This window comes from Dasypus novemcinctus, chromosome 3, assembly GCF_030445035.2.
Source record: "Dasypus novemcinctus isolate mDasNov1 chromosome 3, mDasNov1.1.hap2, whole genome shotgun sequence".
Taxonomy (NCBI): domain Eukaryota; kingdom Metazoa; phylum Chordata; class Mammalia; order Cingulata; family Dasypodidae; genus Dasypus; species Dasypus novemcinctus.
The window spans coordinates 137,778,644-137,792,450 of NC_080675.1; the positions used below are offsets into that span (position 1 = coordinate 137,778,644).

Sequence of the window (13,807 nt, forward strand, 5' to 3'; positions counted from 1 at the left end):
AATATCAGTGATTGCGCTGAGTATAATTTAAATGAGACAACTGAAAGGTCATTTTTTTCAAAACTCAAAAGTAGATTTCATTTACAGCCCTATTAAATTCCTTTTTATATAATTTTCTTCCTTTCCTTTAAAATAGTAACATTGAACAGTTTTGCTGTTATTTCAAAGAACTACCTGCTGTGGAGTTAAGGAATGGGAAAACAGCGGGAAGGCGAACATACCACACCAGGAGCCAAGGGGATAACAATGTGTGAGTTATAAGGATATACCTTTTCTGGCTTTGAGCTAGAAAACAAATGCCTCTTACTGGTGATTTTCATTGCGTTTTATGAGTTAATATGCCCAAATAAAATTAAAAAAACCTCTTCTTCAAAAAATCATGTTTAAATATCTAGATGGTAATTTTAATAATTGTTGGAATTCTTTTTTTTTTAACTATAGCAGGCAGGATAAATTTATCACTCTTCTTACTGAGTCTTTGCAGTTTTGGCTGTTCTAAAATTGATGACATTTATATATGAAATATAGTTCTACGTAGAATGTAATGTTTTCTTGGACTATCCATCCTCACTCCTACACACTCCCATTCCTGCACATTCTGAAAAGCTGTTTTATAATCTGATACTGTCCTGCCCAGGTGGCTGAGAGAGAACAGGATAGACCATGTTGGAGTAGCAGGCAGTTGGGTTAGAACCAGAATATATGGAATAACTCTAAAGCCAGCATTGGAGTAGGGATGGAATGACACCACCAGAAATGGTATTTTAAGAGCGTTTCCTTTGGTAGCAGCATAAGGAGGAGCTGGTAAGTGCCTGCATTGAAGGAGGCTTTATCCTTTTCAGTCATCGGGCTGAAGGGGATATTAGTAAAATGAGGAAAAATACATGTGCACAAAAGTTAGGGGAAGAATTAGTAGTACTGTCTGTGTTAGTGTTGTTTAGGGTTTAGTTAAAAACTACAGAAACTGCGTCTGGCCTATTTAGGCAGAAAAGGACTTTATTAAAAGGCTAACCATTACTGGGTGGGTTGAAAACCAAGTCTGGAGTCCAGGCAACCAGCACGACCATTACATTCTCCCCACGGAACTAACTGTAAGGACACTGCTGTGGGCTGTGCAGCACAGCGCCACTGTTCACATGACCAGGACTACTGGAGTTGGGTGCTGAGTGGATGCTGTTGTTGCTGCTGCCCCTGGACCCTAGAAGAAGCTATTGTCGATGCTGCTACCAACACCCTAGAGGGTTTGGTGCTGTCCCTGCTTCTTTTTGTGTCACTCTTGTTTCAAACGGTTAGGGCCCAGGTCATGTACCTGTGCTCTTACTCCAAGAGAAGTTGAAAAAGCAAGTATCTGGCCTTTTCAGCTACTATATTGGGAGGAGAGTTCTGATTCTCACCAAGACTCTTAAGGTGGGAAAGTCCCCAAACATAGGAAGAGAATTTAGGTATTGGGTAGTCAGAAATATATTTTTGTATCCCAGAAACCTACTGGATAATGGGATAAGAAAGAAGATACTGAGATTCTCTGAGTTATCAGTCAAGTATCCAAGAGTATGCTGGTTGTATTCACAGATATAGTAATTAAAAGTTAAGGAGGACGGAAGTGGACTTGGCCCAGTGGTTAGGGCATCCACCTACCACATGGGAGGTCCGCGGTTCAGACCCCGGGCCTCCTTGACCCATGTGGAGCTGGCCCATGTGCAGTGCTGATGCGCTCAAGGAGTGCCCTGCCATGCAGGGGTGTCCCTGCGTAGGGGAGCCCCATGTGCAAGGAGTGCACCTTGCAAGGAGAGCCGCCCAGCACGAAGGAAAGTGCAGCCTGCCTAGGAATGGTGCTGCACACACGGAGAGCTGACACAACAAGATGATGCAACAAAAAGAAACATAGATTCCTGTGCCGCTGACAACAACAGAAGTGGACAAAGAAGAAGATGCAGCAAATAGGCACAGAGAACAGACAACTGGGGGGAGGGGGAAGGGGAGAGAAATAAATAAAATAAATCTTAAAAAAAAAAAGTTAAGGAGGTATACCAGTTTAGCTACATGCATAGAAAACCAAAATTAGCAATGACTTAAAACATTCATTGTTGATTTCAGATTCTTTTTAGCTTTCTGTTCCACCAACCCTAGGGTGGGTATCTCATGCATATAGTCCAAGATGGTGCTGAAGTGCCACCATTTCACCCTCATTACAGCTACCAGGAAGAAGGAAGGGATTAATAAGAAGTACTCTTCCTTTTTAGGAAATTTCCTGGAAGTTGGACATAGTTCTTTATTCTGGGAAGGCATGTACACAGCAAAAAAAAAAAGAGGAAGTTTTATTTCTATGGAAGAAGAGGAGAATGAATATTGGGGGACAGTAAAGAGGATGTGGGAGAATATAGAATAGGTACTTGAGCAACTTAATATACATTGAAAACGAAGTGACAGGATTACATCCAGTAGAAGAGTCCTGTAGGAAACTGGAGAAACCTGAATAAAAATGGTCATGAGAAAGTCTAGCCTGAAAGTTTGGATTTGAGAGTCATTGGTGTGAAGCTGCAAGTTGAAGCTTTCTGGCCAGATGAACTACCTGAGGTGGTGATGAGCAGGTGCTCAGACTGAGGTCTGGGAAGTGTTCCTAGGACGGAATAATAAAGAAAAACATAGAAGATGGAAAGGTAGCTTGTTACTTGTTTTAATTTTTTAAAAAAAATTTTATTTTGAAATACTTTCAAACTTACAGGACAGTTACAAAAATAATACCCCAAAACAGTGAACTGCAATATACCTCATCCCTTCAGATACCCAGATCCACCAGTTTTAACGTTTTGGCACAATTGTCATATCATGCTATCATAGAATCCATCAGTCTATCACTCCATCTATCTATATATCCATCTATCTTTCTGGCTATTTATAAGTCCATTTTCTGAACACTTGAGAGTAGATGGTATATAGCATTTTCCTGAACACCTAATACTACTATGTATGTTTCCTAAGAACAGGTATATTCACTTATGGAACCCCCCTAACTACAGTGTATTAGTCAGCCTAAGGGGTGCTAATGCAAAGTACCAGAAATCTTTGGCTTTTATAAAGGGCAGCATTTATTTGGGGTAAAAGCTTACAATTATAAGCCCCTGTCTCTCTTCCTCTGTGTTATTCCTCTGTGTTCTCCTTGAGTGAGTGTCCATTTACATAGCCCACCAATGGGGTGTGGACCCAGCCTTGGGCCATGCCTTACAGATGTGGTGGAATCAAAGCCCTAATCTTAATTGAATCAAGTAAATGCAAAAACCTTTGAATTTAATAAAGGGTATCATACTCAGAGGAGAGAGAGGTTAACAAACATAATCAATGTATTTTTTTGGAATTCATAAATAATTTCAAACTGCCACATACAGTTATAAGGTTCAAGAAATTTAACATTGATATAAATCACAGCTATAATCCAGTTTTTCATATGTCCCAATAATGTCTCTTTGAATCTTCTCTTCCCTTGTAAGTTCCCATGCAGGATCATGTATCACTTTTAATTTCACTGTCTCTTTAGTTGCCCTTTCTTTCTCTCTGACTCTTTCCCTCTTCTCCCTCCCTCTCCTCCCTCTCTCTCTCATTTTGAGTATATATATACAACATAATCTCCCATCTCAGCCACTCCCAAGCATACCATTCAGTGGGATTAATCACATTCACAATATTATAATACTCTTACCACCGTCCATTACCAAAACTTTCCCATAACCCCAAACAGAAACTTTATACCCATTATGCATTAACTCCTCATTCCCCCTATCCTCTGCCCCTGGCAACCTGTATTGTAACTTCTGTCTTTTATGAGCTTTTATATTCTGTTATTTTCTTTGTAGTTACCATGGGGCCTAAATTTAACATCCTAAATCTATAATAATCTCATTTGCTGTGATAACAGCTTAATTTTGGTGGTATACACAAACTATGTTCTCATACCCCTCTGAACCCTCATTTTTTTGTAGTTCTTGTCACAACTTACATGTTTATACGTTATAAGTCTAAAACCACTAACTTATCATTACATTTTATGCACTTGCCTTTTAGATCCTGTAGGCAGTAAAAAGTGGAGTTACAAACCAAAAATACAATGGCACTAGCATTATATTTACTCATGTTGTTACCCTTATGGGAGATCATTTTTACTTCATTTGGCTTTGACCTATTGTCTCGTGTCCTTCCCTTTCAGCCTGAAGAAATGTCTTTAGCATCTCTTGTGGTCTACTGGTGATGAACTCCCTCAGCTTTTGTTTATCTGGAAATGTCTTAATCTTTCCCTCATTTATTAAAGACAGTTTTGCTAGGTATAGAGTTCTTGGTTGGCAATTTTTGCTCTGAGCACTTTAAATGTGTCATCCCACTGCCATCTTGCCTCATGATTTCTGATGAGAAACTGGTATTTAATCTTATTGATGGTCCCTTGTGTGTGAAATGTTGCTTCTCTCTTGGAGCTTTCAGAATTTTCTCTTTATCGTTGGCATTTGGTAGTTTGATTATAATATGTTACAATGTGAATCTGTGTAGGTTTTTTCCTGTTTGGAGTTCGCTGACCATCTTGGATGTGTATTTTCATATCTTTTATTAAATGTGGAAAGCTTTAAGTCATTATTTCCTTGAATATTCTCCCCTTTCTCTCTCTCCTCTTCCTGAGAGTTCCACAACATGTATGTTGGTATGCTTGCTGATGTCTCACAGGTTCCTCAGGCTCTGTTCACTTTTCTTCATTCTTCTTTCTGCTCCTCAGACTGGGTAATTTCACTTGTCTTGTCTTCAGTTTCACTGATTCTTCTGCTAGCTTCAATGTACTCTTTTTTTTTATATATAAAATTCTTTTAAAAAGATTTATTTATTTATTTCTCTCCCCTTCCCCCTGCCCAATTGTATCTATTTGCTGCGTGTTCTTCTTTGTCCGCTTCTGTTGTTGTCAGTGGCACAGGAATCTGTGTTTCTTTTTGTTGCATCATCTTGTTGTGTTAGCTCTCCGTGTGTACGGCACCATTCCTGGGTAGGCCGAACTTTCTTTCGTGCTGGATGGCTCTCCTTACGGGGTGCACTTTTTGCGAGTAGGGCTCCCCTACGCGGGAACACCCCTGCATGGCACGGCACTCCTTGCGCGCATCAGCACTGTGCATGGGCCAGCTCCACACGGGTCAAGGAGGTCCAGGGTTTGAACCGTGAACCTCCCATGTGGTAGACGGATGCCCTACCGTCCAAGTCCACTTCCCTCCAATGTACTCTTTTTTTTTTTTTTTTAAAGATTTATTTATTTATTTCTCTTCCCTCCCCCACCCCGGTTGTCTGTTCTCTGTGTCTATTTGCTGCACCTTCTTTGTCCGCTTCTGTCATTGTCAGTGGCACAGGAATCTGTGTTTCTTTTTGCTGCGTCATCTTGTTGTGTCAGCTCTCCATGTGGGCGGCGCCATTCTTAGGCAGGCTGCACTTTCTTTTGCGCTGGGCGGCTCTCCTTATGGGGCGCACTCCTTGCATGTGGGGCTCCCCTGTGCGGGGACACCCGTGTGGCAGGGCGCTCCTTGCGCGCATCAGCACTGCGCATGGGTCAGCTCCACACGGGTCAAGGAGGCCCAGGGTTTGAACTGTGGACCTCCCATGTGGTAGACGGACGCCCTAACCTCTGGGCCAAGTCCGCTTCCCTCCAATGTACTCTTGAACCCATCTAGGGAATTTTATTTTTTAAATTTGTTACTGTGGCTATCAGCACATTTAGTTCCTTTTCATAATTTCCATCTCTGTTAATATTCTTTTTGTGTCCATCTTTTGTTTTCCTGATTTTCTTTAGTTCTTTGTCCATGTTTTCCTTTATTCTTTGAGCATATATAGGACCATTTTTTAAAAAGCCTTTGGTATGTCCCAGGTCTGGTCCTCCTCATTGATGTTTTCTAATACTTAAACTTCTTCTTTGCCTGGACCATCCTTTCTTGTTTCTTTGTATCTTTTATAATCTTCTTTTGAAACCTGGACATTTTGTTATTTTAATATGTTATCACTGGAATTTAAGGCATCTGTTCCTTTAGTTTGTATCCAGTTAACCTTATGACAGAGCTTTCCTTGAATGCCAAAAGTTATAAAGGGGGGGGGGCAGGAGAAAACACCTTTCCCAGTCTTTGTAGACTGACTTGGACTATACCTCTGTCCTTCAGAGTTATACAGTGAATTTGGAGAATAGCTCCAGGCCAAAGCAAATGGGCCACTTTGATCCTTTCAGCACAGGTATCTTTCTTAGGCATGCAGGTGTGTCCCTGGGAATGTCTCATCCTCCCTAGGAAACAGTTTCCTCATGGTCCTGGGCACTGCATTGTGTGTCCTTACAGCCACCAGTTCCTTACTCCAGTCAGCATGACCTGACTCCTTTCCCACAGTGTTCTGTAGGAGAGTTCTCTGAGCCACCTATATGCAGGGCAAGTTCTGGGATGGTGAGTTCCTCAGGCCACCACCAGACAGATTGAGCCAGACTTACATGCTGTCAGTGTGTGCATGAGGGTTACTCTCCCCCCGCTGGAACTAGGACCAGGGATCCACACTGGGAGCATGGGCTGGCTCCGTGCAGAGGTAGTATGGACTGGGAGAGGGGCCAGCCAGGGCACCATGAGATCCTATCACTTTTAAGTAGACTTTTTCTTGATTTGTTGCTTGCCCTGTTACTGCTGTCCTCAAACTGTATTTTGGAGCTTTGAGAAAGATGTTTCTACCATTCTTCATGCTTGTTCAAAGCTTCTGTCAGGCAAAAGAGCCCTCACGCATCTGGCTTCACCATCTTGATGGGGGCAGGCCCTGTTTAAACATTTTTAAATGTACATTTTACTTGACTTGTGACTTGTCCATTGCTTTATTGATTGTTTTTTATTTGTACATTTCTGTTTTAAATTCAGAATGTACAAGTGTGGTAGTACTTAACACACTCAAAGTTCGCCATATGGTTAAAAAGCTAGTTTTGTAAGCAGTTAGTGCTATTATGTGGATTTTTGAAGTGCTTTTACTTAACTGTTAGATTTAGTTAAAAAAAGACCAAATCCTTTTTATGTTTTCATTTTAAATTTATCAATTATACATTTTTTACAACTGGACATTCTGGGTTGAAATTGTAGCCTCTCACTAATGCTAAGGGTGTCATCTTACCCTTCCTCTTTTCCAGGTCTTTGGTGGAAGAGTTTAGAAAGACACTCTGTGCATTATGGCAAGGCAACCAGACTGCATTTAGCCCGGAGTCCTTCTTTTATGTTGTTTGGAAGATTATGCCGAATTTTAGGTACGTATTATTTGAGGGTATTTTTAAAAATTAATATTAATCTTTTCATTGTTCCTGAAACAATTACCGATGAAATTATATTCGTCCAAATAATTAAGACTGCTTTGTTATTTTTCTTTAGAAGGGTAAAAGTTGAATGTATGTGATTAAACAAATGGACTTTAGGAATATCTTTAACAAAGGATATGGTATTTGTTGTAAAAACACTTATAAATAAATAACTTATGTGCTCTAGGAGACCATACTAGACAAAATTTCCTTGCTTCTTTCAGAAATCTTATAATTACCATAATATACTGCCTTCTTAACCCAACTAAAAAACATCTAAATGTAATCAGTAGAAATCCATGGTATTATATTCACTGTTTCTGGTCTGGTTCTGAATCTTCTTTGAGGACTGTCAAGTCTGTCAGGATTCCCTTTACAGAAGGTAGCTGAGCCACAGTTTAATGTGGCCATCTCTCGTGCTTTCTCTGTCACCTTGCTTGAATAGGAAAAGGCCCTGTGCTGTCAGAGGAGTCATGCCTTTTCTCCTGGGTTAGTGTCCCAGCAGGGTTTGGGCAATTGCAGATGTTTGCCTTGCTGTCTCCTGATTTTATCCCTCTGAAGTGAGTCTTAGTTCTTACCAGTCATGATTTTTAGCACATAAAGTACATCCTTTTCTTTTAAAATCAGCATGTTTAGTATAGCTTAACAATATATATTGCCTTATTGCCTAATAGTGGCTTAGATATATTGTTAGTGTATAGAACCATATATATAAAAGTAATGACTTCATAGGACTGTAATTTGTTGTGTTGCTGAACAGTCTTAGCTCTGAGGGTCTCACATGAGTGATTGTTGTTACTCTTGGTCTTTGTTTTGAAGGAAATTTCTTTTTTCTATGATATCATTTAAATCTCCTATCAGGAGAAACTAATTCTGTGTGAGGCATAGAGTTTCTTGAACTTTAAGAGAACGTGGAAATGATTATTAAGTTAACCACTAATGAGATTTGGCCTTGATATAAAATTCTAATATGTATAAAATTTCTAATATAATTACCTAATTAGACTCTTGATAGGGATTTAATATTAATGTATTATTATTATATAATCATAGTTTCCATTAATTGTATTCCTACTGTATACCAAGCATTCTAGGTATTTTATATCTTCATTAAACAAGCCAACAAAATTCCTACCAAAGTAGAAGGAAGTGTTACCCCATCTTAAGGAAGACAGAACTGAGACTTGACAAAAGCAACTGGTTCAGTCTAACACATGTAATAGGTGTTAGGACATGAGACTGAGAATCCAGGTTTTTGTGGATTTGGTTTATAATAGACATGTTAATAGTAATTTGTTGACATGCCCTGAGCAAGACCTACTACCTAATTTTTTACTGTTTTCCTTTCCCCCATGGCCTTCAAGCCCTCTCATTCTTGATTGAGTTGAGAAACACCAGTTTTATTCAATAGGAAGCTTTAATCTAAATCTGTCCAAGTTTCTGCCCTTTCTATTTTTTATAGTCCAATTGTATGAGCATGATTTAGCTTTTTGCTGATTCCTTTTAAACATTCTGATATTCCTACTGATAGAGAGAAAGAACTTTTAAAAAGGTAACCAGGTCAAGGAAATTGCTGTGGAGACTCTGGGGTGATTCCTGGTCCATATGAACTCTTAGATTCCCTTAATCACTGATGAGAATAGGAAGCTTTTATATTCTTCGCTGAACTTTCTCTTAGTTCTGCAACTGAGATTGCCCCCCATTTTTGTGTAATCAAATGATTTTTCTCTTGGTTAAATCTAGATCTTGAGATTATATCATGGACAAAGCTTTATACTGCAAAATACTGAGATGCAGGGAGATGGGGCTTCTAATAGTTATCCCTATTAGATATGCGGTATTAGCTTCCTTTAATATGATCGTATGGAAGCACAATTTGTCTTGAATTATGTTTCTACATTATATTTATAATTCCAAGATGATTTTTTTTTAAAGAAAGACTGTTTTCTTTGGTAAACATATAGGGAACTTTATTCCTTGGAATGAAACTTTGTTCCTTGGAATGAAATATGAAAACTCTGAAATACAAACATGCATGTAGAAGTAGGAACAATTTTCATTTATTAAATAAATGCTGAAAAATTATATTCTAAGTGTAATCAGAACTTAGATATAGAGTTAGAATTAGGTACAGAAATCACTGAGGCTATTTCCTTTCTTTCACTTAAACTAAAAGCCAGTTACTTAGCAAGGAAAATTTTCCTTAAGTTCTGACCTTTCACCCTCCAGCGTATGTTAACTATTAACCACATTTCTTATGACTTCCTAGTATGCCCGGCTTTTCCTAGCCTTTTCTTTTTAAAATTTATTTATTATTTAATTAATTATTTAAATATTAAGGTTTATTCTTTTTTAAAATATTTATTTTATTTATTTCTCCCCATCCCATTGTTGTTTGCACTTGCTTTGTTTGTTCTTCTTCCTTGTTTCTTTAGGAGGCACTGGGAACCAAACCCAGGGTCTCTGATGTGGAAGGGAAGTGCCTAATCATTTGAGCCACCTCCGTTCCCTGCTTTGTTGAGTCTCTCATTATGCTCTTCTCCTTGTGTCTCTTGTTGCATCATCTTGTTGTGTCAACTCGCCATACCAGCTCATTGTGCCAGCTTGCTGTCTTCTTTAGGAGGCACCGGGAACTGAATCAGGGACTTCCCATGTGGTAGGCAGGAGCCCAATTGCTTGAGCCACATCTGCTTCCCTAAGGTTTATTCTTTTCAATAGGAAAAATATATATACATGAATCAAAATTCAAAAGGTAAAAAAAGATATGCAATGAAGTTATTTTCTTTTACCCTAATGCTCAGTCATTAGAGAGGCTTTTTGGAGGCAACTATAGTGACCAGATTTTTGTTTATTCTTCCAATGATAGTCTGTCTGCATATGTATATACAAACAAATACATATGTGTAGATGTATGTGTTTATATAATTTTTAACATGTTATTGTAATATATTTTTCTACTTTGAGATGATTTAATATTGGTATATAAATAGCCACCTTAATCCATTTTATGGTTGCATAATATTCCATTTTGTAGTTGTATCATAAATATGTAATAGTATCCTACCAGTGGTTTTACAGAATATTTTTACCCTTTTGCTTTTCCAAAGAGTGCTGTAATGAATAGTCTTATACATATTTGCAGGTATCTTAAAGAGAAATTGCTGGGTCAAAGGGTTTGTGCTTTTATAATTTTGACTGTCTTTTCTGCTAGCACAATCCTGTCTTGTTATCTTTGTATGTAATGTGCTTCCTGCCATGGTATTTGCTTGGCAAGCTCTCTCTCCTTCTTCATGACCCAGCTTTTAATGCTAACATTCTCCAGGGAAGTCTTCATAATTCAACTCAGGTCCTGGTGTTTATTCATGTATTTTATGTACCATTTCTACTTTCATGTACAATCTGATTTAATCTTTTTGCCTTGACTTTCCCAGGGTTTTCTTTCTTTCTCTTTTTCTTTTCTTTTAAGTTCTTAACTGTAGTTAATGCTTTAAAGTGAGATGAATAAATTACTGAAACATAATTCTTATATTTGACAATAGGTCTTTGCATGTGCTATTTTAACCCAACAGTAGTCTTTTGGGAGTATTCATAAGTAGAAAAGAATTTTAAAAATACTATGCTGTTATTTTATATTTAACCAGTATTAGTTTTTCTAAGTAAGAATTCTGCTATTGTATGTTTTTTGGGGTTGTAGAAATAAAATTTCATTTTTGTCATTTTGATTTTCTGGCTTTTTTTTTTGTATAGAAGAAACTCAGCCAATATTGAGTGCCAAATACTGGATAGAAATAGCTAAATGTAATTTATTTTGGTTTTCTAGATATTTTGTATAAAATAATAACTTGGAATTCTTTTATAAAATGTTAATGATATTTTAAATTTGAACAGAACCTAAAATTCTAGTGTGTCCTAGGTATTTTCAAGGAGGTTTGTTCTAGAGTGATAAAATTTGATTCTTTGGAGATGCCTCATATTTCTCATTAGTCTTTGCCATCTTACAGGTTATATACTGGCACAGCCAGAACACAGAAAATAGTCTGTAGTGCATGGATATTTGGCACAATTATGTATGTTGTGGCATCACACAAGAACTTACATCTGTCTTTGTTCTGTGGTGTCTGTTTCATTATTTGGAATGCCTGTTTTTTTCACAGTCATGCTAGGGGTAACGTAATATTTTCTTTGCTCATTCTTTTTTGGAATAATTCTTTGTCTTTGAGTAAATATGATTTATCTTCATTGAGCTAAAAATTATTGTGAAGATATAGCTGACACCATGTTCCTATACATTGTGCTTCAGCAGTGTTCCTCTTTTTTGGTCCCTTCATTCAGAATGGATATTTTATGATCTTTTTGGCTTTTATATTTGCAGTGTGCTCCCCACCAGTTATTTTACACAGTATCTTTATGACATAAATATTCTGTTGCTCTTTTTATAGATATTAAAAAGAAGGCTGTAATATTTATCTGAGGTAAAAAAACAAGCGACTATAGGAATGTTAAAATTGGTGCCACTGTTATTCCCTCTAGCTTTGTTTCATCTTAACTCTGGTCTAACACAGTGATCTTAGTTGGTACCCCATAAACCACAAACAATTGCTTGAGTGACATTGCTGAAGTAATTTGTATAGAAATATAAAGACTGCACCTGAACATGAGGAGTGTTATTTTAACATTACAAAACAAGAGAAACCTACATTGACTAGAGAGGGAAAACTGAAGGCCAGATTATATGATTGGGAAATAATTGAAAAGAAAACTAAAGTTTGTAGAGTTAACCTATTAAGTAGTATTTATTAATGCTTTCACATAAATGGAATCAGAAAAATTCTTTTTTAGAAGCAGACTGTTTTTGTTGTTGTTTTTGTTTGTTTTTTTTAGGAGGTACCTGGGATTGAACCCAGGACCTTATATGTGGGAAGCAGGTGCTCAACCACTTGAGCTACATCTGCTTCCAGAGACTTTTTTGGTAAATATCATGAGCTAAAACAGAAACCCAACCCTATCTCTGTAGGACAGCTAATTGTTCCATGACTTCATATAGGTAAAAAAAATGTTTCTTATAGAGGAAACATAGTAAACAGTGTTTTTTAATATAAGAAAAGAAAATCAGTGTGTAGTTAGAAACATTCATTAGGCAGATTGTTTTAAAAATGTGATGGTTTAGCTTAGTTTAACCTACAAGTCTAGTTAGATCTAATATTCTGGAGTTTTCTGGCTTATTTTTTAAGTGGTAGAATTCTTTCTTGAAAATATATTTTATTTGTAAAATATGGAGCTAGTGGTGTTGAAGGTCAGAAGCCCTAAGCTATGCACCTGAACCAAGGCTGCGGCCGTTGAAACGCCTTTCCCTCCTGCTTCTTGGCTGGGCAGTGACTGAGTGTTTCTGTTTGCTTTAAGGGGCTATCAGCAGCAGGATGCCCATGAATTCATGCGCTACCTTTTGGACCACCTACACCTGGAACTCCAGGGCGGCTTCAATGGTGTTTCCCGCTCAGCAATTCTGCAGGAGAACTCGACTCTGTCTGCAAGTAACAAATGTTGCATGTAAGATTTAGTTTCATTTTAGTGGTCTTTAGGAGGATCTCAGACATTTCAGTTGGTGTTATTAAGCATTATATTTATAAAGAAAGGTGGAGGGATTTCCTGGACAGGTGCCAAAACTTTTATGCACTTGAACTTTGTGACCAAGTGGACTCTGGCTTCTCTCAGAGCAAAAGGCATCCTTTATTTGCATCTTGGTATAGTTCTCATTTTTATTTGATATAGATTATTTTTAAACATGAAGGAATAACAAGGTATTTGTACATTTTAGCATTTTAAAGGGCTTTCTTCCAAATGTATTGAATAATGGGAGACTTAATTTTCTATTCCAAAATAATATTTGTGCCATAGAAACAAAGACTTAAAACATTTTGAATGTGAATTTTCCTAAAGCCCTGTTTTAGACTCAGATTTCTTTAATGAATTTGAGGCATTTGAAAGTTTTTCTTCAGAAAAGTTTTTCAGAATTTTTCATGCTTCTCAATAGAATGAAAGAAACCCTTGTACTGCTTTCCCATGTATTTATAGCCTAAAATCTATATTGACATCATAGCATTTATTTTGCTTGAAGCAGGGATGATTTATTGTGATTTTAACCTGGATTTTAGTCACTTGTAGCCTCCTTTTCTAATTTTTGAAAAGTTTTGTCAGTACTGACCTGTGCAGGAAAGGGCTTTATTTGCAAGGCATTCTCCTCAGAGAAAAAGAAAAGGGCAAGTAATATACAGGGGTCACTGCAGCATTGCCTGGCAGTCCATAAATCTGGTTTAGGTCTTTTTAATGACAAAATAAGGCACTCTCAGCCTCATAGACAATCTGGTAACATCAGAGAAGGGCAACCTATGTGAATCAACATAACTTATTTGAAGTGTTTGGCCCTCCAGCTTTGAGAAGCTATGATTCCAATTGGAATCCAATTTAGAAAGGAAAGGGCTGTTGATC

General features: G+C 37.6%; 1 protein-coding gene across 3 annotated transcripts in view; it reads left to right on the forward strand.

Moving 5' to 3' along the window:
- USP3 (ubiquitin specific peptidase 3) overlaps positions 1-13,807 on the forward strand; it is a 119,559-nt gene that overhangs the window by 77,181 nt on the left and 28,571 nt on the right. For all 3 annotated transcript variants that reach the window (XM_004466678.4, XM_071214232.1, XM_071214233.1), the window contains 3 exons: positions 137-250; positions 7,160-7,273; positions 12,722-12,868. In XM_004466678.4, coding sequence (XP_004466735.1) covers positions 137-250; positions 7,160-7,273; positions 12,722-12,868 — 375 coding nt within the window. The remainder of the gene's footprint in view (positions 1-136; positions 251-7,159; positions 7,274-12,721; positions 12,869-13,807) is intronic.